The sequence below is a fragment of the Xiphophorus hellerii genome, chromosome 3 (genome assembly GCF_003331165.1).
Source record: "Xiphophorus hellerii strain 12219 chromosome 3, Xiphophorus_hellerii-4.1, whole genome shotgun sequence".
NCBI classification, from domain to species: Eukaryota; Metazoa; Chordata; class Actinopteri; order Cyprinodontiformes; family Poeciliidae; genus Xiphophorus; species Xiphophorus hellerii.
In genome coordinates, this window is record NC_045674.1 from 1,121,794 (window position 1) to 1,144,611 (window position 22,818).

The window sequence follows — 22,818 nt, forward strand, 5'->3', positions numbered from 1 at the left end:
TGGTACTCACAGCCAGGATTCAGTTCACGTTTTAACCCGCTGCCCTCTCTCCAAGCGTCATTAGTTTCCATCAGAGGAGGTGATGCGACGCTGACTGCTGCAGAAGGTTCAACCTTTTTACATTTTTTAAATTTTTTAGATGAACTTTTTGCTTTTATTATTTATGATTTCATTGAAAGCAACAAAATAGTCAGATTTTATTTTAAGACTGTAGATACAGAACAAAGTCAGCGCTCCGGATCCGTCCCAGCCTCAGGCCTGGACAGATTTACATTCTCACAGAAAATATAGAAATATAATCATTTTACCAAAATCTAGATTTTTAGAAGAACCAAGCAGATCATCGTTTCACCTCTTCCTGAACATCATTTACTAACAACTATCAGCTAGAAAACTGATTTTGATCATGTTTTTAGAAAAGCTGAACTGCAGTCGGTTAGGCTGATTTAATTTAAGATGCAGAGAGAAAAAAATACAGCAGGAAGTCAGAGAATAAACAGGAAGTTCAACACTTCATGGCTCACTACTGACACCTGCTGTTGCATTGAAAGAGTTTCAGCCTAATCACTGAAATAAATCATATTTCTATAGACATTACAACATAGCAGTGAGTGTCTGCAATATTATCACAATATAGACAATGTCTGGTGAATCCTATTTAAACATGTCGTCTATTTTTAGTTCTTAAAATGATTCATATTTTCTCCAGATATAATCTTGTTTATTTGAGTGGTAGCCACAGCGAGTATGGCAGGCCGTTTTACCATAAAATAAAATTTTAATTGGCTTGCTGTAGACCAATAGCAGCTGCCGTTTGGTATTCAGAGGCAACCTGACGTGAAACCTGATGGAGCAAAGCAGAAAGAGAATAAAAGGAAGAAGTTAAATGTGCTTTTGCATGTTTAAATTTTGCAGCTAAATGTGCAAACATTGGGAAGTTTTTCACAAATGAGCCGACAGTAACCAGGACGATGAAACGGCTGGAGCAAAACGAGGTTCAGTCAATGAACCGTGTGGCACAATGCTGCATCATTTAAACGTTTCTGTCAAGACGCCCCACAACTTGCAACTTTTTCTCACGTTTAATTTTAATAACAAGAGGTTGTTATGTAAAGTGGGCCGGTCTAACATCAATAATTAATCTATTTGATCAGTTAAAATCAATTCATTCTGGTTGACCAGGAAAAGGTTCGTTTTTCTTTATTGCAACTGAAAACATTTTAATAGAAAGTCTGAGTTTAAAGAAAATTATATCTAAATATACAGAATATACATCTAGTATATTCTGATGCATATTCAGAATATACTATTCTGTTCTGGTTTTTCATTAATATTTAGCTTTTTTACCAGCAGCTTAAAAAACACAAAAAGTTTGTAATTCTCTTCCTGTCTGTTTCCTGTGCTTTTGTTATGTTATGCTGGGTTAGAGTTACGTCTTTCATTAGGATTATATTACAGTCTTTAGATCAAATGAGTCAGAAAACATTTAATTTACAGCTTTGCATCGGTTCCTCTTTGCTAATGTTGACTTTGATTTTTTTAAGCTGCTTGTTTAATAATTAATTCTTTTTATTTTTGTCATTAAATACACACACAGCAGTTTTAACTGTTGGAAAAACATGTTTCTATTCCACTGATGAAGCGGAATAGAAACGTTTTAAAATAATGGCTCCTCTTTCCGTTGCTGGATAAAAATCGGCTCCAAACCTCAGAGAGGAAACCAGGAAGCTCAGTTCCACCAGGAACGTTTCCACTTCCTGCCTTGTTTTTTCACATAACGCATCAACTAATTTCTACCTGAGTGCTTCTGAAAGCTGAGCTGCAGTCGGCCTAATTTAACATGCAGAGAGGAGTTACTGGAAAAACAAATAAAGCAGGAAGTGAGAGAGAGAAAACAGGAAGTTACATCATCGCTGATCAGTTTTCTGACAGAACGATCAGCAGCAAAGAGTCTAAAAACTCAGGATGGCTCCTGGAGGTGAAAAGGTTTTCTGGGGCTTCATGTTCCTGCTGGCAGGTGAGAAGTTTGATCTTCATCAGGAAGAAAAGAACCTGGAAGCAGGAAATTAAATCTGTGTAAATAATTTCTAAAGTTTTATTGACAGCAGAGTTTTTCTCCTTCGTCTCTGACTCTGAGTCCGGCTGAGTTCGTACAGAAACGAGAAAGTTTTGCAGGTTTCTAGAAACTTGTGTTTGTTATTTCTTTGGTTTTCCTGCTGATTCGTGTTCTTCTTTTCCTGAATGAGTCACATTATTATTTCACACATTCACTTTGTGTTGAAGAAAATCAGAACAACCTGATTAAATGAAGCATCATTTTAAAAAACACTTCAATATTTAGCTGTAAAATGCAAAAAAAAAAAACAATTAACTTTAATATGTTTAAAATTTGATCATAATTTTCATTTTGCATGACACCCCAGGAACATGTTTGATGCATTATTCAGAAAGTTAGTATTTGTAGATCAAATCACTGATATTATGCAGTAAATTATTCATTTAATGTCGGACTTCCTGTCAGCTGTTTGCGTCGGAAATGTTCAAATCTGATTTTTACATGGAAAGAGTGAAACAGCTGAGGCCAAACACAAAAAACAAATAAAAATACAAATTCAAAACGCAACACAATCCAAATCCCTGAAAAAATTTTTTCCTTTTTACAACCAAACTGCCTTCTTTAAAACACAGAGTGAGTAACGGTGAGGCGGCAGGCCTTCAGGTTCAGCCGCCCACTTCTTCACTAATTCAGAGTAATTCAGTTTATTTTCTTTAAATATTTCCAGGCCAGTGAAAGTAGAGTTGCTTCACAATGTAGCTTTATTCCAACATGAGCACATCTCGTTAAAATTAGTGTTCAGAGAAATCCAAACCTTGAAAGTTAAAGCGTAACAACTGAAACATTTTCAGTAAAATAAGAGCGTTCTTACATCATGTTTTTCCAGGAAGCAGTTCCATCACAACTTAGATTTCATAAATATGAGGACATGAGTTAGAGAGAGTTTCCAACACGTTTCTTTACATCAGAATTTCCTTTTCTGAAACGTCAAATGTTTGTTCACAGACGGTTAGAGAAATATTGCACCGTTCTCTGCGAGTTTATTCACACTTTCTATTGACCCTGTAATGTTTTTCCTCTGCAGACGAGCTGTTTTAAAGAAGCACCGATCCGGTTTTACAAAGTTCTGATTAATTGAGTCACAATGAGCTGAATCACCGAGTATCTGAGGAAATTTGCTGCTCCAAACTCATCATAATCCTAGTGATGTTCACTGAATGAGTAATAACAGCAGTTCACTGGCTCATGGCTGATGCATCTTTCTTCTGACTGTCAGACAATCATAGGGCGTTGAGTCATAAAAATATTTAAATTATGCAGCTTTATGTTACATTTGCTACAACACCAAACAATTTATTAACTTGATTGATCAGTTTTTTTACCTGTTTTATCATCCTCATTTGATGTTACAAACTGAGTTTGTTTTTGTCTGTTTGCATTTTTTCTCTTTTCTTTTTTTCCATCTTTTGAGCAGCTCTGGATGAGATTATTTAAGTTTTACATCAGAGTCTCTGGAAATAAAAAAACAAGTTGCCAGTGGAGGCGTTTTGTGACTTCAGTGTGTTTCTGGGTTAGCTTTGTGGTTATGGAGCCGATAACAAGAAGCAGAATTTACTTAGTTTCTAACTCGCAGCACAATATCCGTGTTCACGCAATGGGTGTGCCCCCTGGTGGTCACAGTGATTACAACAAGTCCAGCTGGAGCAGACGCAGGCGGTCCAATGGACAGCAGCAGCGTAATATAGATCAGGCTTTCACAGATAATCATTTTAAACTCTCTGTTTCTCCAGGAGCCGCGGCCCAAACCATCCGGTACCAGTTTGGATCGACCTGTGCAGTGAGAGGGTCGACTGTCATCCTGCCCTGTTACTTCACTCCTCTGAAATCTTTCTCTCCTGAAGGAAGACAGATTCCTCTGAGGATCGTCAGAGTTCGCTGGTGTAAGAATCATCCGATCTGTCAGGGAACGACTCCGTCTGTTTACGACAGCAACTCAACGGCCAGAGAGCCTCGGTTTCATTACCTGGGCAACATGGAGGCAAAGTGCACTCTGCAGATCAGAGACATTAAGATGGAGGACATGGGAACCTTTAGATTCAGGATGGAAGCAGATAATTCTGCTGGACATTTTACAAACCCGACTGGAGTCACAATCTCAGTGGCTGGTAAGATCAACATGTCACATTCAGACAATAATCACAGATATTAATGGAAACTAATGAGAACGTTTCACTTAGATCTGATCAAAATGGAGATAAAGAGCTCCAGCAAGAAGTCAGAGGTCAGCAGAGGTCAAACTGTCTCCCTGCAGTGCATCACTTCAACCTGCACCTTCACTCACCTGGAGGTCACCTGGAGGAAAGATGGCCACGCCCTCCCAGGGAACGGCTCCGCCCTCCGGCTCGGCCCTCTGACCGCAAAGGATTCTGGGAACTACAGCTGTGCTCTGACGAGTAACATGGAGACCCAATCAGAGCCATTCAGCCTGCAGGTGGAGGAAGAGGAGGAAGAGGAGGAGAAAGGTTGGTTCTGGTTGATTCTAGTTGGTTCTGGAGACATTTTCAGCAACAACAGCAACATCTAAAAAAAACTAGAAGATCTTTAAAAAGTTCAATGTTTTCTGTTCACACAATGAGTAAAATATTTCAAACCAAGAAAAGTTAGTGGAAGGAAAAAGTGTAGTAAGTAATGGAGTCCTAGCATCCAGGATAAGCTCCGATTTGACAGGATTGTCTTTCAAATCCTTGAAAAACTTTGTGAGATCTTCGCCTGGAGCCGGAGCAGCAAGCAACGCGACCGGGGCTTCCTGGATTTGGGTTTTCATTCTGCTAACCAGAATCATCAAAACTACAAGAAATAAAAACTTTACATATTTTATTCAAGTCGTAATAAATCTACATAACTGATGAGTTTGTAAAATGGAGGACAAAAATAAGGAACTTTTTCATCGTACTTTAATTTTCTGAGCTATGTGTCCACCACATGTGACAGATTTTTTTAAAAGGTTTTTTGGCTGCAGTGGCTTTTATTTGAAAATGTGATGACAGGAAGTAATGAGACAGAGACAGGAAGACATGTGGCGAAGGTCAGCAGGCCGGGAATCGAACCTGCGACAGCCACGTCTGGGACCAAAGCCTCCTTATTTGGGTTGTGCTTGACCCCTTTTTTATAGCTAAACTCTTGAGATTTTCTGAAAATTAAATCCTCTATAAACAATTGAAATCATCTAGATTGAATAGAATCTGAAAGGTGCGTCCAGCTGCAGAGTAAGCCTGATAGTTAGAAACTTTCTGTTTTCCAGAGTTTAAACTTCCTCTGGCTGCTGCTGTGACGTTTGGAGTCCTGCTGGTGGTCACCACCCTCATCCTCCTCATCTTCATCTTTAAAAGGTACCGCAGTAGTGCTAATGTGCTAATAGAGTAGCTAATATAAACCACTCAGACCTGTAAGATCATCAGAATCAAACCTACTAACTATTCTGAGAGTCAGAACTAAACACGGTGAAGCAGCTTTTAGTTTTTATGCTCCAACACTCTGGAATAAACTTCCTGCTCATTGTAAGACGCTCCGACCTTCAGTTGATTTAAAACAAGGTTAAAAACTTCTTGTTTGACGTTTCCTATTCTTAATTTTTTTAATTCTATTCATTCACTATATTCAAAATTTTAATGTTTATTTTGTTTATTTTCAATCTGCTTGATTTTTTTTTAATGTTGTTTTTAATTTTCTTGTTCAAGCACTTTGAATTGTCTTTGGCTGAAAGTTGCTATTTAAATAAAGTTGCATTGCCGAAGAGGTTTGCTAACTTTGAAAGTGTTTACCGCACTTAGCTTCCTATTTTTCCTGATAAGTTCTAAAGCGCTGGTTTACTTGGCTGTTCTGTAAACTTTTAGTTGAACAAAGGTTGATATCTGTGTTGAGGACTGCTAAAGAGTCTCTAAGTAGATGTTTATATTCACGCTCTTATTTTGAAGTTTGTTTACTCTGCAGGCCTGTTTCCTCTCGTTCTCTCTCTGTTTCTGCTCCAATAACTTTATTTCAAACAAGAAACATGCAGTAGGGTTATAGTCTTTCAAGAGCAGGTAGAATTTAAATTGAAGTTTTAGCATTAGCCATTAGCTTCATCTAAATACCATGTTGGTGTAGCTCTTTCATGTTAGTATAACTAAATTTAATAATTAAATTTAATAATTTAAAATTTTAATAAGTATTTTAGGTTTAGCACAGCTAGCATTTTAATTAGCAGTGCCCAAAACAGACTAGTAGATTCATCCATCATATCACTGTCAATAACATTTGAGCAAATATTTTTCCAATCTCAATTCATTTTAACATATTTTTTTACATTTGTAAACAAACTGTAGATGATTAACGAGCTTTGATTGTCTGGGTGTTTCCAGAACCTTCCTGAAGACAAACAGGAAGCTGAGTAATTAAACCTTTATTTAGAAATCAATGTGTGTTAAAGCAGAGTTTATTAAACCTTCTCATCCACATTCAGCCACCAAAGCGCAACACCACCTTCTGTGATGTCATCAGGGTGGAGTTAAAAGATTTTACCACCAAAATCCAAACATCAATGAGGATTATTTTTTTATTTGATTAGTTCTTTCTGTGTTTAAAGCCTTTGTTTGTTGCAGGAAGCGAACAGCAGCAGGGAGTCCAAACATCATGAGAGGAGAAACAGAGATGAAGGTGACTTCCTGTTTGTCATCGATTCTGTGGCGATGTTGGCATATTCATGTCTTATTTTATTTATTTATTAGCCTCTGTTTATGAGTTGCTTGACTGGACAGAGGTCAGGAAGGGCAAGGAAGTAAAGGCAAGATCCAATCCAACATGTTTCTATTTGCGACTTTAATTAATTATTAAATTATTAGATTAAGTAAAAAAAAAAAATCTATAAAATGCCAATAGAAACATGGATTCCAAGGCAAGACAGTCTACAATGCCCCAACCTTCTGGCTGCGGTACTCCATTTTACAATTATAGTTTATTAAACCTTCTTTTACAATTAGTTACTGTATTAGCAGTAACTAATTTTAACTAAGTACCTCATTACTGAGGTACTTTTTGTGTTGAAGATGTGGACACCACCAGCAAACAGCTACCGGGCCAAGAAGTACAAAGCTAAATAAAGCTGCTGTCCTGGTTTTGGGAATAGCAAACCTGCATACAGAGTCTGTAATACAGATGTAAAGCAGTAATGTAAAGTATGTAAAGAAGTGACTTTATTCACAATAAATTCAACTGTATGAAAAGACTTTAGCCTGGAGCTATTAGCATGCAGAGCTATTAGCATGCAGAAGCGCCAGCCACGAGCTAGCTTGCTAGCATAGCTTGCTAGCATTTAGTTTACTTACTTAGCGCACGAGTTTATATTGTGTTAATACTTGGACAATTAAACCGATTAAGACTAATAATTAAATACCTTATAACATGGGAACATGCAGCTACATGTGTAAATGTCCGTGTTTTACTTACACTCCGCTGTAATTACCAGAAGCCATGTGGAAAATCAAGATATAGTCGTTTATGCATCACAAATACAGAATCTCATTCTGAACATTAAGACTTTTTTTAATATTAGAGCTGCATTTAACGGTTATTTTAGTAATAAATTAATCTTTCAATTATTCTGAAGATTAACTGATTTATCAGATTTTTTTAAATGGCACATTCTACATATTGTTTTATTTAACTACTTAAACCTTTTTTATACTATATTTAAAATGCATTCAAAGGTACAAATGAACAAATGGTTAGATTTCTTTTTTAAATAGGAAAAGAAACATTTTATTGCCTGATATACAATAACCACATTATTTTAGTGTGAAGCTAAAAGAGCCAATTGATAATTTTTGGGTAAAACATATTTACAGAATAAAGTGTTTTTCAGTCTTCATTGCAAAATGTATCTATTTTTTGTACAGTTTTGGCTGAATTACTTCTATAAATATGGGTTTTATTTTTTAGCAAATTGCCTTTTTTGAGTGTGTAAAGGATTAATCAATTAACTTGATTAATCGTTTCAGACCGATTACATAAATCACAAGGACAAATAAATCTGATTGAAATAATATATATAAAACCAGGTGTTTGCAGCTGGTTGTTTTGCAGCAGTCAGTCAAACTGAGGATGCACGTGGTGACAGTGGAAAGGAAAAGCTTCCTTTGAACCAGAACCAGATTGAGTTTGAGGAGGCAGCTCCCATGTTTGACTACATGTTTGAAGACAAAACATCGTAGAAATAGTTTGCTTTGCAAATATTAAATAATCAGAAGTTACTGAAGGCTGAAGATAATCAGGTCAATTGAAAATTTTGATGCAATAAAGTAACAGTCAGGATGATAAACAGTAATAAGTTTGTTCCTGCAGCTGTAGCAGTCCGTTCCTCAGTGTTCACTGTCTTCTTCTCTCTGCGCTCCTCAGACTGATCACATCTACAGCAACGTCCTGCCGCCCCTCCTGGAGGAAACAGGAAGTCAGAAACAGGAAGTAGAGGCTGAGGAGATCAGCTACGCTTCGGTCCAGTTCAAACACAGCAAACTGGACAGGTAGGACATGCAGACATTACTGACTGACTGACTGACTGACTGACTGAAAGAACGAACTATTTGTTAAAAAGCCAAGTCAATTACTGAGTAGCGGATCAAATTATCAATCATTTAATATTTAAAAAATACATCATCAGACAAACCAAAATATTAGAGTTCAGTGGAAATTTTTGTATTTAAAAAATTTAAATAACAATAATTCATATAAATTACAAAAAATAGCAAAGTCAGGCAAAGGAAAATTGTTCAAATAAGTTTCTTTCAATAAAAAATTTCAGAAACTTTAACAGGAACTGCAGCTGTCTGTCTGTCTGGTGAATTTTGGTTTGTTTTTCATTCAGTGGGTAGAAAATCCAGAAATTTTACTGAAGTAAGAGTTTCATTTTCTTGAGTAACTTTTTGAAAATTGTATTTTTAGGAGTATTTTTACTAGTTACGACCCGACTCTGGGTGATGATCATGTGATCTCTAAATTTCATCTCTGCTGTGTGACTCAGATCTGGAGCAACACTTTGCAGTGGTTCTGTTTTGATCCTGCAGGGAGCTGAGACACTTTTACATTTATAACTCCTTATTTTTTATTTATTCTGTGCAGAAAAGCAAAAGAAGAATCTGATCCGACCATCTACTCTTCAGTAGCCTCCAGAGGATAAGGTCACGACCCGCGACCTCCCATTTTAATGTGGCTGAATCAACCGACAACATCTTCTGGTTTCACCTCAGTACAGAAGAAGAAGAAGCAGCTTTCTGGAAGATCTGTGCGCCAGATTAGACTCACATGGATTCTCTTTATTAATCCTCCATCCTGCTGCAGCTGAAGCTCAAACTGTTTCTGTTTGAGAAACCGGGTCAGAACCGAAGGAATCACGATACTCAAGCAGAGCAGAAATATTTAACAGACAGTGTTAGAAACTGAATGGCATATAAATAATGTCACCAAATTAAATTATGCTGCTGACAAAACAAAAACAGCCTTTAAATGTGACGCAGTTCCTGTTGTTTAACTTTTATTTCTGAAATCTGTAAATATCTTCAAGCACAACTAGAGACTGTATGGAATATGTAAATAGTACATAATGACATAACAATATATAAAAATATATACAATTGTGCAGTATGTCTATCCTAACCAGTATTTTTGTTGTTAAAAACTCACAGCTATGGTGGCCTACGGGTTCAAACGAGTTGCAAATACATAAATGATGAAAACTCCAAAACACAAAAAAGCAACAGATGCAACAGAAAAATGCTGCATAGAAAATAAAAACAAAAAACAAAAGCAACAATCAGGACAACAGCTCCAGACCACTAGGTGGAGTCTGGAGTCGGTATATTAGCTTCGTAAATATGCTGCTGTTCTGTAATGCTGTAAAAGACATGAAGTACAACATGTTTTCTTTCTTCCACCTACTTTCTTCCGGTCCTCCCGTCTTTACTGAGGCTATGTTCTCACATGTTTTGTAGTTATTTTAACCACATGCTCTTTTTAAGCAATTATAATGTGAAAGTTATTGCAAGAGCAAAAATTCAGAGATATATATTGAAAATCTTTTCGCTTTTTAGGCATCATTGACATGTTTTCTAAAAACTGGTGTGTAGATAAAAATACCTTTAAAGAAACATGTTGTTCCTGTTTTTATTGAGGAGAAACTCTGCTGAAATGCAAAATCCTCAAACTGGACCATTTTATAACTTCCTTCTCTTTTAGCATCACATTGAAACTGTACTATGTAAATGTAATGTTTGTGAAATAGAGTCATGTGTTTCAGAAGACGGCAGTTTCACAACTTTTATCTCCTGAGAAGTGAAGAGGAGGAAGTTCTGTCACCACTCTATGTTTTGGGAGAAGGAACCCGCCGCCGGTTTCTGCAGCAGGCTGCAGCACTGATGGTGAATAATCAGAAAGAAGCATCATAATCAGTCGTCTCTGCATGTTTTATTTGATATAGCTGGAGGAAGAAGGAGTCATTGAGTCATCACTCCTTTATAAAATAGGAAACAGATTTTTTTTAAAGAGCAGAAGGGAAAAAAATTAATGATTTCAGTTGATTTCATGGTTGAGTTCAATTTTTCTTATATTCTGCCTTAAATAATTAATGCTTCTCTCTTTCTTTCTTTTTTTTTACCACTTTTGTAGATTTCTTGAGATTGACCTTTGGTTTAGAAGCTCATTTCTAACACAAGAACGCTTGTGGCCAAACGTCTAAACCACAACTTCGCCAAAATTCAGGTATATTTTGCGTGTCTACTGAGTTTTTGAGATTAAACTTTTCAATTAAATTTGAGTTGTTTTAATATGTAGATTGGTGGCTGCAACATATGCAGTTAACTGCTGCCAGTTCTTCCTTTTATTGTTTATTTGTTTATTAATCATATGACTTTAACAACATAGTCTTATGTTATAATAGAAGTTAGTTTTTATATATTTGGTTTATTATCCATGTATTCTGTTTTGTTCAGTTTAAAATTATTTCATTTAATTTTCTTCACAATGATTTTATTATGTTTTCTCTACTTGAATTGAATGATTTCTGATGTTTCACGTATGAATTTATTTCAATAGAATTACATGCAATTTGCACAGATTATTTGAGTCTTACTAAGTATCATTTTTAAGATGATACAAAATTATTTTATTTTATTTTATTTTATTTTATTTTATTTTATTTTATTTTATTTTATTTTATTTTATTTTATTTTATTTTATTTTATTTTATTTTATTTTGGTAGCCCCCGGTAGAGAAGAGCGCTGCTTTTCCGGTGTTAAAGTTCATCTTCCGGTTGAAAAAGATGGCGGCCCCCGACGAGTTGTTTTGCTGGGAAGGAGACTGGGATTTACCGTCTGTCAGCACCGACTGCCTGGTGGTTCTGGTAAGGGTTCGGCCGCTGGTAGTCGGTGTCGGTTCGCCGGCTGCCTGTCGGCGGTGTTTCTGCTACCGAAAGGCGGGTTAAATCCTGCAGCCGAACCGCTGAATGAGGCTCTGGCACCTAAACCGGATTATTTAAACAAGTTTAAATAATCCGGTTTAATATGACGGTCAAACTGGCTTATTTTAAATGTAATTTAAAGGTTTATTTTAACGAAAAATCACACGGAAGCTGATCAAACAGCCGCAGTAGTTTAACTGAGTAACTCTTTCTGTCTTCCAGTGGGAAATTAAGACAGTTAATATTAAAATAACTCGGTTAACTGCAGATCACGTGGTCTTTGGTACTTTTGAAAGTTTTAATAATAACAACGTTAATATTCAAAAGCTTGGATTTCCTAAACCTGGAGCATGTTTTCCTCTTTTATTCGTTTTAATCACTGGAACCAAAAGAAAATGAAAATCAACCTTGGAAGCCGGATTGTTGCATTTTTACCTGCTATAATCATCGTTGGCTGCGATTGGTCGTAGCTTTGAAAACTGTAGAAAAAACAGCAAATATATTTATTGTTTATTTGTCATTTGTCCTAACAAAGCTTACTGTATTCATCCTGAAGTATTCGGGATGATTTATATCCTAAAATTAAGCATCTGGATGTTCATGAATGTTGTGTAATTCTGCGGATTACCAGCAGGGGGCAGCAAACTGCTTTAAAGTGTTGGAAGTTTGATTTTCTGAATATTTTCTCTTGAGGTTCAGCATAAATTAAAAGCATTTAGTTGTAGAAAGCTCCTTGTCAGTTCAGACGTCCAGTTTCTGGATGTTTCTGTGTCTCAGCTTTTGACCAGGAAGTGTTTCTGCTGCAGGTTGAACCCAGACAGTGATTGGTTAGTAAATGAACTTCCCTGGAGTCTGATTGGTTCGTCTGCTTTAAGTAAACACTGCAGCTTTAAGAATCAGCAGAACTTTAAAATTGTTTTCTTACATAAGACTGACAGATCAGATGATGACGACCACCCAGAATGCTTTGCGCCTGCAGACCGCTAAGGGATTAAACCTGATTCAAACATGTTAGTGTTGGCTTCACATCAGTCAGCATTACCCAGCAGCAGTGCATGCTGGGTAATGACGCTGATGGGAAACCAGTTAGTGAGTGACAGCTGGCTGTGGGTTCACGCATGGAGGAGGCGGGGCTTCAGCCCACCTGGGCGGTGACCAGGTGGACGGACGCTGTGATGTCCCACCCTGTCTGAGCTCTTAAACGTTATGTAACAAACACATCCAGCAAACTGACTTTACCTCCTGCCTGGTGATGCTGAAGCAGAAACAGAACCCAGACCCAGAGGAGGAGCAGCAGAACCTCTGATCCATATGCAGCTCCAGTTCCCTCACATGCAGCTGGTGGAATAAATGTCTTCACAGTTTTATGAGGAAATTCCTCCTTATTTTTCCTGGTTGTAAAACTGAGTGAGGCTCTCGACTAGCAGCCAATTGTTCTTATGCAGCTTTTACTTCCAGAAGCTCTGAGTCAGGTTTTACTGTGTCTGTCTGAAAGCTGCTTTTGGTCCCGCCGGATCGACCTGCAGAGGAACCGAAAGGCGGCGTTAAGCATAAACAGCCTGAATGAGAGAACTCATGTGAACAAAAACAGTGATTTAATCAGATTCTGGGAACATTTTCCAGATGCTTGCATCATGTCTCGGGCAGTTTAACAGAAACCCACACATCCCTACATGAGGAGAGGTTTGTTCCTGCCGTCTGCAGAGATCATTTATTCTGGTTCCTGAAGCTGCTACTGATTTCTGCTGCAGCTTAAATTAAAACTAGTTTCTGTCTGAATCTGAGAACAGCCATTATCCATCTGCGGCTCCTCAAAAGATTTTCTTAGAAATATTTAATATCAACTTATTTTGTTACATTTTTTTCATAATTTCAATTTTCACAGATATAACAAATATTGATGAGTTTTATGACTTTAACTCTTAAAGAGTGACTAAACCCCCACATGTTATTGTTTTTGCTGATAATTTGACTCTTCAGGGTTCCATATTTGTTTACGTGCAAATTTTGACAATTTTGTTTAAATGTTAGTCACTTTTTAAAAAATGGTACTAGAGTTTTTGTTAGTCACGTTTTTAAAAAAAAAGTTGCTCGATTTTTTGCTAGTTGCTATTTTAAGTCACTAGATTTTTTAGTTGCTTTTTTGAAAATAAAAAATGTTAACTGGAGGTTAAACTGCCGGAGTAAAGATGTGTCTCTGATTCCTCCTGTTCTGCAGGCGTACGCTCAGTTCGCTGGCGCTCCGCTGAAGCTTAGAAAGATCTGCAACCCCTGGCGGAGTCCCGGCGGTGAGTCGGATCGTTGCAGCTCCGCTTCACTCCGACGGAAAAAATCATCCAAAACTTCTCACGCTTTACTGCTTCCCATGGTTTCACCAGGCTCTCTTCCTGCTCTGAGGACCAATCAGAACGAGACTCTGTCCCGCCCCTCTGACATCATCATCCACCTCAGGAAACAGGTGAATGTCTAACCAGGCAGAGAAAATAACTGATTTATTGTTTTTTAATAAGTAGTTCAGGTAAATTTCTCCTGGATTTACGGTTGTTGACACGACTTTTGCAACAATGACATTTTTTAAGATTTAAAACATAGAGAGAGACCAGATACCTTTAATGTGAAACTTTGTGGACTGAACATGAAGTCCAACCAGTCGCTCATTTGCATCTTTTATTTTTAATCATAATTTGCAGAGATTTTATAAAAGGAGCAAAATAATCTCATAACAATAACATAAAACCTTACCAAGTATTTTGTCTACTTCCTACTGCAAATATCTACACTTGAAAAAATGCAAAACTAACAAGTAACATTTCAGCAAGATAAAGGAACTTGTTTTATGTCAATAATCCTTTAATATCGATTTTAAAAAGTCTTGTAACAGGATATTTTTCCTGGCTCTAAGTGGAAATCTGCCTGTGAAACTGGTGCTTTTTATCTGTAGTTACACTTGGAGTTTCGTCATTTGCGGTTATCAGCCAAACGTCTGGCTTCAGCTGGGATCAGCAGCAGCTGGAAGACATTACCCAGCATGCTCTGGGGCAACCTCGCTGCGGTAGGTTGTCCAGAAACCGCAGGAGGAGCAAACTGCGGTCTTCACACTCGGCTGCAGCTTTTAAACCCCGTCAGTCACGTTTCTGCTGCTTGTTTGTCTCCGTCATCATGGTTTCCAACCACAGCTCCCGACTTCTTCTTCATCCCAACGCTGATCTTTGGTGGTTTTTCCTCCTTGTCAGGTTCTTCTCACCTTGGTTTCAGAATAACTTCATGTCCTCACGGTAGTGAAGGAACATGAAAATGTTCCAACCAGAATCTGCAGACCTATAAACTCTCCAACACCCAGTAAGACACACATGCAGAGCTTCAGACTGGACCAGAACCAGAACCAGAACTGTGCTCCTGTTTGAGTGAAGCTGCAGCAATCACAGCTGAACTTCTCCAGAACTTTCTGCTCCAGTCTGTCTCCTTTAGTTTACATCAGAATCAGAAAAAATAGGTTTTTAATCTTAATGGGTTTTATTTATTCTGGGAATATAAAGGTTAAGAAGAAGAATGAGGGTCAGGCAGCTTTTTATTTATTATTGAAAGTTATGCCTTTAAATACACCGCAATGTGAATCCAACAAGTTACAAACTAATCAAATTGTCAATAAATTAACAGAAGTTAAAGGGGTGAACATGTATTGAATTTATCCGTAATATCGAGTTACACCACAGGGTGGCAGTGCATCTTTTACCCCACTTTGCCGTCCTCATATAAATGAAGAAGTGGACAAGCACCTTTTATTAGCTTTAAGTCAATAACGTTAATAACGTCCACCAAATATTACCAAATACTAAAGTTTTTATCATAGAGTATTTTTTCATTCCACCAACCAGTCTTTTGTAGACAATGTTTTGAGAGTGAAATAACCGTTCTACCGCGTTAGCATTTCATGCTACTTATCCTGCTAGGCGCTAGCTTAGCAGCGGACTGCTAGTGTATTTTGGGTTGATTGTGCTATGTTCATATGTAATAATAATAATAATAAACTTTGTTGAACATTTTCTAAGTTATACTGCATTAACTGTTTTTGTAAACATTTTTAGAGCTTCCTCTGGTAGTTATTCGGTGGCCATTTTTGTTTACCCCAAAAAGAAAACGGTGGAAGCAGAAAAATCCAAGATGGAGAATGTAATGCCGAAGTGTTTATAAGTTAAAGTTAGGTTGTTGGTTTGGATGTTTGTCCGTAATCATGGCATAAGGTGAAAAATAATAAGTGTCTTTTTTTGTTTTGTGTAAAAAAAGGTTTGATGATTTGTACTTTTAAATGAGTTAAAATGCTTTTTATTTTATTAAGTGTTTGCAATGTTGGTTTTAGCGTTGCTTTGTATATTTCAGTTAGATGCTATACTAAAATAAATCAGGAAAAACTTTATTAAAAAGGTGAAAGTTTACAGCTTATACATTTCAGATTATAGCATAAGCGAGTTAGCATCTGCAGTGTCTGAAAACCCTCCTGTTTTGTGTTTCCTCAGAAATTCAATGCAGACTTCGACCTATCGGCTAAAGAAGGTGCTGACAGCCTGGCCTTCATCTCTCTGCTGGAGGAGAAGCTCATGCCGGCGCTGGTAAGACGGATGATTTCCCCCTGAATCTCTGCTTCCCGTCCTGAACCCGCTCACCAGCCTGCGGGTCGGACTTCCTCCCGCAGATCTACACCTTCTGGGTGGAGCCGAAGAACTACGTGGAGGTGACCCGACGCTGGTACGCCGAGCACATGATGTTCCCCCTGAACTTCTTCCTGCCGGGCCGGATGCAGAGCCGGCAGCTGGAGAAGCTGCGGCTGCTGAGGGGAGACGAGCACCTGGAGGCTGGGGAGGAGCTGGAGAAGGAGGTGAGACCAAGCTGGAACTTCCCACAGCTTAAAGGGCCGGTATCATTTAAAATCCACTTTTCTGGGCTTTTCATCATGTGTTAAAGTTATTCTCTCATCGTAAACAAACCAGGAGTGTTGCCTTGATTCTTTACTGCCTGTTTGAGAAATCCTTTAATCTGTATGGCAACCATTCAGCTGTGCAAAACGCCTGGGTGGACGTAGCCCCGCCTTTGAAGATGAAGCTCCTCCCCTTCTCAGCTCCTTAAGACTAGCCAGTAGCAATTAGCAAACATTTGGTGGAACTGCTGAGCCCATTGGAGGAGCTGCTGCTCAGAGCAACGCTGATAAAACCTTTAAAGGGTTAATAGAGGAGCCATGTTGGGACGACTTCCTGGAGGCGGAGCTTCAGAAAGAGCAGAAACAGAGGCCCAATTTCAAGACGTTAAATCTGGAGTCTAGGTTCTGTAGCTGCAAAACAAGCCCTCATCATCACCCCTCCACCACCATGTTTGATAGTTGGCTGCTCTCTGCTTCTTTCCCTGCTGAATAAATCCTGAGGAAGCAGCAGTTTCTGTTTGAAGCTGATGTGAAAATGAGCAGAAAGATGAATGAGTGAATAAATCCTGATATTCATCCAACGTTGTTCTAAATGAAGTAGAAGAGCTCCTCTGGTTGGGATTTAATCTGTCAGTTTTTTTGATTTACTTTATCATAAATGCTGATTTAACCTAAATAATGTAATATATTATCTGGAAGTAATCTGGCTAATGACTCAAAGATCCGTGCTGATGTCTAAGCGTCACATAAATTCAAATCAGTCTGATTAAAATGTGTGTGTGTTTTTAATTATAGGGTAAAAGATCCATCATAGCATCCTCAGTAAAATGCTTCGCTCCCCTTTAGAACCTGCAGGAAAAACATTCTGGAGCCCAACTGCTGATACTGTGTAAAATAAGTTTGTTGTTAAATGAAAAATCTGCAAAAGGATTTTTTTTTTTATCTGATTAATCTGGTTTATTTTAATATAATCTCAGGTCAGCTTCATTCTCTCCCTCTTGAATCCTTTGAGGTCAAAGGTCAGTCTAGTTTCTCGTTTTATTCTTTCTGTACTATCCCCTTCAAACTGTTCTGTTCCGGTTCTGGTGATGTTCGGAACCTCCTTGTATTTCCTGCTGCCAGAGGCATTTTGGACCCGGTGTTTTTATCAGAACCGAGGTGTTTAAGGATCGTGTTTGTTGTGGAGTTTTACCCTCTGAGTCGCGGTTTGGACCTGTGTTTTCCAGCTGTACCGGGACGCTGCAGAGTGCATGAACCTCCTGTCGCAGAGACTCGGCTCACACAAGTTCTTCTTCGGAGACTCGTAAGTTCTGCAGACTTTCCATCTCCCACCTCAGAGTGAGATTTAAAACGATTATTAAAGTGATTTATTCCCGACGTACAGCGCCCATGTTGCCTGGAAATTATTTCTACAAAGTTTTATTATATTATATAATATGTGTTATTACAGCAAGCAGTGTCATGTAGTCTATGTTTAGAGAGTGAAATAACCACTCTGTTGTGTTAGCATTTTGATGCTAACATGCCAGTTGCCCCGCTAGCTTAGCAGCTAACAGTTAGCTGCTAACTGCTAGTGTATTTTGGGTTTGTTCTGCAATGTTTTATCTTTTATCTTTTATTAAAGGTAATAATAATAAACTCTGCGCTGCCTTTTACAAGTTATACCAGATTAATAGTTTTTGTAAACTGTCTTGGATCTTCCTCTGGTTGTTCTGTGACTTTTTTGGTTTCCCCAAAAATGTCCCAAAACAGGAAGCAAAAAAAAATCCAAGATGGCCGAATGTAACGGCGTAGAGCTAAGTGATTGAAATACTTACAGGGAGGGTATTTTTATTAATTTTCTTGTTGTATGCCATTGAAATCATAAAAATAGTCTATTAATTGAATATAATTACAAGAAATAAAAATCAAAACGATTTTATCGCATTTTGCAACAGTTCTCACTTTGGTCACTTTTGAATCAAAAGTGAGGAAATATAGTTTAATTAGCGCTTCACATAAACACCAGTATGATAACATTCATTTGATCAAAAAAGGTGCTACAATCAGGGTGTGTGGTGGTGCAGGGTTAGCCCACATCAGGAGGCTTTAGTCCTCGACGCGGCTGTCGCAGGTTCAAATCCCGGCCTGGTGACCTTTGTCACACGTCTTCCCTCCTTCTCGTTACCCTGCTTTTCTGTCTGAGCACTTTTAAATAAAGGCCAGTAGGGCCAAAAAATGACAAAGTTATAAAAAATATATGTTTTTGTTGTTCGTGATGAGTCCACCAGGGGGCGCACCGGCTGTAGCCGCTAGCTAACAGTCCAGTGAGTCAAATACTGTTTTCTAATTCTTTAACTGAATTGACAGTTATTCATTAAGAGATTTATAACATGTCCTACCAAAATGACAAATGATAGCAAAAAGTATTTTAATTACTGTAAATAAATATGTTACACTTTGTTGATGTACATTCTAAGAATAATCCGTAAATATTTCTTCCAACGCTACGGATCGTCCAGTGACAATATCAGCCTTAAAACATTGTTGCTTTGGACGAGATTTGTCCGTAAGCATGGATTATGATGGCAATAATAATTGCCTTTTTGTTTAAGTGAGTTATTATAATGATCTTTATTTATTTTAGCTTGCAGGCCAGATTTTACTTTCAGTTGGAGACCATTCTTCAATAAATCATCACAAACTTTATTAACAAAGGGACGTGTGCAGCTCACACATTAACGCTGCCATTTCTGTTGTCTGGTTTCTCCTGCAGGCCTTCGTCTCTGGACGCCTACGTCTTCGGCCACCTGGCTCCCATCTTGAAGTGCAGACTTCCCAACGGAAAGCTGCAGCAGCACCTGAAGTCCCTGGACAACCTGAGCGACTTCTGCTCCAACATCCTGCTGCTCTACTTCCCCAGAGACGGCCGAGGTGAGCAACATCTGGCAGCATCTGCAGGAAAATGCTCCACAAGTCACTTCTGGGCCCTAAAATTATGGAAGTTGGGTTGAAATGACTTCATATAAACTGTCTGTAAACAGATGAGCTCAGTGACAGAGGAGGAGGAGGAGGAGGAGGAGGAGGAGGAGGAGGAGGAGGAGGAGGAGGAGGAGGAGGAGGAGGAGGAGGAGGAGGAGGAGGAGGAGGAATCTGGTGCAGGGAAAACATGGAGTCACAGAAAGAAAATAACTTGAACCACTTATTAAAGTTTTACCTTCAGCATGAGAAATATTTTAAATATAAAAAAGTAAATTATCATAAAAATATTTTATAAATTAAACATTTGAGTGTTATGTGTTAATTAAATTAATTAATTGCTATGTAAATGTCATAACTATTTTAATACACAAATTAAATAAAAATGATATGGAATCAAAATCTTATGTAAATGTTAAATATTTCAAATATTTAAAAATAAATTATAAAGCTATATAAACATGTTTAAATATTAATTATAATAATAAATGTTATTATACATTATATTATATAAATGTTTAAAGAATGTTTTGCATGAATGAAAATTAATAATATGTAAATGAGAAATATTTTAACTATCTAAATATATTAGTTGGAGACCATATAAAAATTAAAGATATTTAAATATTTTAAACATCTAAAAAATATTCCAGATTTGTTTCTTTTATTGAAAATAATAAATAAGAACTTTAGTTATTTATGTAATTGTTGTAAAAATGAAGTGGAAAATATGAAATATTTGCAGAAGACATTTTATAACAACATGAACACGTTAGATCTGTTTAACGCCTTGACGTAAAGCCACAGCTGATAATCCTCCGATAATCATTTCTCTGCCGCAGAGCCGTCGGCCCAGAAAGCGCCGGCGGCGCCGGAGGCCGGAGACTTTGACAACGTCCCCAACAAGCGCAGGAAGCAGCTTCTGTCGGCGCTGTTTGCGTTGGGCGCCATGCTGAGCTACGCCCTGCTGACCGGCATGGTGTCCATCCAACACGGCCACCAGGAGGCGCTGGAGGAGCCGCCGGACCCGGAGCACATCGGGGCCCACGAAGAAGAAGGAGACGGCTGAGGAAAACGAAGGACGATACGGGACTGAGAAGCCAGAGCTTTTCCAGGTTCACCGCCGCGGGGGGCGGCCAGGAAGAGATCCAAACAGAAATAATTTATGATCCTGGAGCGGACAGGAAGTGGGTCAGGGTGCTGAACAGGAAATAAAGATATTCAACCCACTGCAGCTTCATCTGAGCAATGTTTGAAAACATGAATTACTTCTTTTTAGGAAGATCCTCTGTTTTTGTCGGATTACATCTTTAATGTTTCTGATTTTCACTAAACTAAAATCAGATTACAGCACAAATCTATAAATTAGGATTGAATTTTTAGAAATATTCAGCCATTTCTAGAAACCTGCTGATTAACGCTCCTTGTTTGAGAAAATAAAATGGAAACATTCCTGTAATCTGATGCAGGAAAAAATAAATTAAACTCAAGTTTGTTAACCGGAGTATAAAATTAAGTTTCATCTCAGTGCTGAAATATAAGTTGCAATTATTCAATTTTACTACTTAAATTAATAAGCTAAGTTTTTCAGTTAACTTGCAGGAGGTATTTGTCATATTTCTTAGATTGACACTGTTCTTTTAAAAAGCCTTAAAACTCACAAAGATATTTACAGAAATCCTGTAAGAAGAGGAAGAGAAAAACTGAATGAAGAGCATCAACAATAACTAGTGCAGCTAAATATTTACATTGCTGACTAAATATTTGGTTTGCAAATTAAATATTTGGAGCTAAATATTTAATTTAAAGCTACATATTTATCTTGGTAATTAAATATTTAGATTTAAACTAAATATTTACCTATTTAATTTTTGTGCTAAATATTTGGTTTGAAGCTAAATAAGTAGTTTGCTACTTATGTACTTTAAGCTAAATATTAAGGTTGCAAGTTACATATTGAGTTTACAAACTAAGTATTTGGTTTGAAGCCAAATATGTAGCTAGCTTGCTAAGCACTGAGTTTGAAGCAAAAATATTTAGGTTGTAAATTAAATCTTTAACTTCCTAGCTACATATTTAGTTTGGAGCCAAGTATTTAGGATGTAAACTAAATTTGTAGCTTGCTAACTAAACATTTTGAAACTGATATTTATGAATGAATGAATAACTTGCTGAAAATATTAGTTTTTGCCTGTAACTTTACAAACGGCTCCATATATTTTTATTCTGAGTCATATTTTTACAGCAGCCTGGATCAGTGAAGCCAGTTGGGAGCATGTAAATGTGGCCCCTCCGCCCTGAGCCTCCAGCCGTCGGTCCGGACCCGGTCCAGACCCGGTCCAGACCTCCTGAGGGACACCCAGCTGCACATGACGGCACCATGCAGGAATCCTGGCCGGGGTCCCTCACTGCCAAAGAGCTGATCTGGAAACAGTTTGTGGACGAAAATCCTCCTTTCATTTTGCTCACAGAGAAACTGGAGAAACCAGCAGAACCGACACGGAACCAGCAGAACCGACACGGAACCAGCAGAACCAACACGGAACCAGCTCAGTGTCTGAAGGGAAAATCTCCTGTTTCTCACTTTCCATGCTTTGCTTTTTGCTGCTGCAGGCTGAGCAGGAAAACCAAGTCAGACGGTTGGATGAAGAAGTTTCCTCCCTCCTCACCTCACCTGCTGTTAAATACACGTTTCCATGGCAACGCTCCAGGATCCGAAACAAACAGCAGCAGAGCTGGAGGAGAAACTGTTGGGTTTGTTTCAGATCCTGGACATTTTCCTCCCTGAAACTCATGTTTCCTGTTCCATGGATCAACGTTCTCCAGAACCTAAGCACAAGTTTTTAAAAAACTTTTTTTGTCAAACAGTTTTAATTAAAAAAAAACTTAACTCAACAGTTTAGATGAAAAATGTTTAAACATTTTGCTACAAAATCAGGTATGATCAATAGTTCTCCAAGTCTTCCAAAAGTTGCTTTTTAAAATCTTTGTTAGCTTCTGTTAGCTTAACAGACATCAGGCGTCATGTTTTTGTTCAGCTTAACTTTTAGCTTAGGTTAGTAAAGATCACCTTTATCTTAGTGCATCTCATTTTAACTTAGTCTAAACCCTTAGCTTAGCATCTGTTAGCCTACCTCAGTTTATTTTAGCTTTATTAGCTTAGTTTTATTTGATCTCATGCTAGCTTAGGTTAACTTTGCTCTAGTAGCTTATTTTAGCTTATCTTCTGTTAACGTACCTTAGTTTAACATAACATGAACTGTTAATCTAGTTTAGATTAACTTGGAAATTCTTACATTTATTTGACATAAATAAGTTTAGGAAATATTATCCATGTTTATCTTCCCTTAGATTAGTTTAATTATCTTAGATTGTGTAATTTATCTTAGTTTAATGTAACTTCATAT

General features: G+C 37.7%; 2 protein-coding genes across 3 annotated transcripts; both read left to right on the forward strand.

The window, feature by feature from the left end:
* Window positions 1-1,729: 1,729 nt before the first annotated feature.
* Window positions 1,730-10,233, forward strand: LOC116717733 (uncharacterized). 2 transcript variants are annotated; one of them, XM_032559315.1, is made up of 7 exons: window positions 1,730-2,017; window positions 3,847-4,221; window positions 4,294-4,578; window positions 5,358-5,445; window positions 6,697-6,751; window positions 8,489-8,613; window positions 9,209-10,233. In XM_032559315.1, the coding sequence occupies exons 1-7, from the start codon at window positions 1,966-1,968 to the stop codon at window positions 9,264-9,266; spliced, it is 1,038 nt and encodes a 345-aa protein (XP_032415206.1). In that variant the 5' UTR covers window positions 1,730-1,965; the 3' UTR covers window positions 9,267-10,233. The 2 variants fall into 2 exon arrangements, with proteins under 2 accessions (XP_032415206.1, XP_032415205.1); XM_032559314.1 differs by having other exon boundaries at window positions 1,739-2,017; window positions 9,206-10,233.
* Window positions 10,234-11,353: 1,120 nt separating this feature from the next.
* Window positions 11,354-20,641, forward strand: mtx1a (metaxin 1a). Its single transcript, XM_032559316.1, has 8 exons — window positions 11,354-11,484; window positions 13,760-13,829; window positions 13,920-13,999; window positions 16,056-16,148; window positions 16,232-16,414; window positions 17,680-17,756; window positions 19,209-19,366; window positions 20,254-20,641. The coding sequence occupies exons 1-8, from the start codon at window positions 11,404-11,406 to the stop codon at window positions 20,478-20,480; spliced, it is 969 nt and encodes a 322-aa protein (XP_032415207.1). The 5' UTR covers window positions 11,354-11,403; the 3' UTR covers window positions 20,481-20,641.
* Window positions 20,642-22,818: the final 2,177 nt, after the last annotated feature.

Bases quoted from the DNA above. Each gene is read 5' to 3' on its own strand.
- mtx1a (XM_032559316.1), top strand. From the start codon at position 11,404: ATGGCGGCCCCCGACGAGTTGTTTTGCTGGGAAGGAGACTGGGATTTA. The intron at 11,485-13,759 runs GTAAGGGTTCGG...CCTGTTCTGCAG, and splicing joins CCGACTGCCTGGTGGTTCTG to GCGTACGCTCAGTTCGCTGG. The intron at 14,000-16,055 runs GTGAATGTCTAA...GTGTTTCCTCAG, and splicing joins TCATCCACCTCAGGAAACAG to AAATTCAATGCAGACTTCGA.
- LOC116717733 (XM_032559314.1), top strand. From the start codon at position 1,966: ATGGCTCCTGGAGGTGAAAAGGTTTTCTGGGGCTTCATGTTCCTGCTG. The intron at 2,018-3,846 runs GTGAGAAGTTTG...CTGTTTCTCCAG, and splicing joins CTTCATGTTCCTGCTGGCAG to GAGCCGCGGCCCAAACCATC. The intron at 4,222-4,293 runs GTAAGATCAACA...CGTTTCACTTAG, and splicing joins AGTCACAATCTCAGTGGCTG to ATCTGATCAAAATGGAGATA.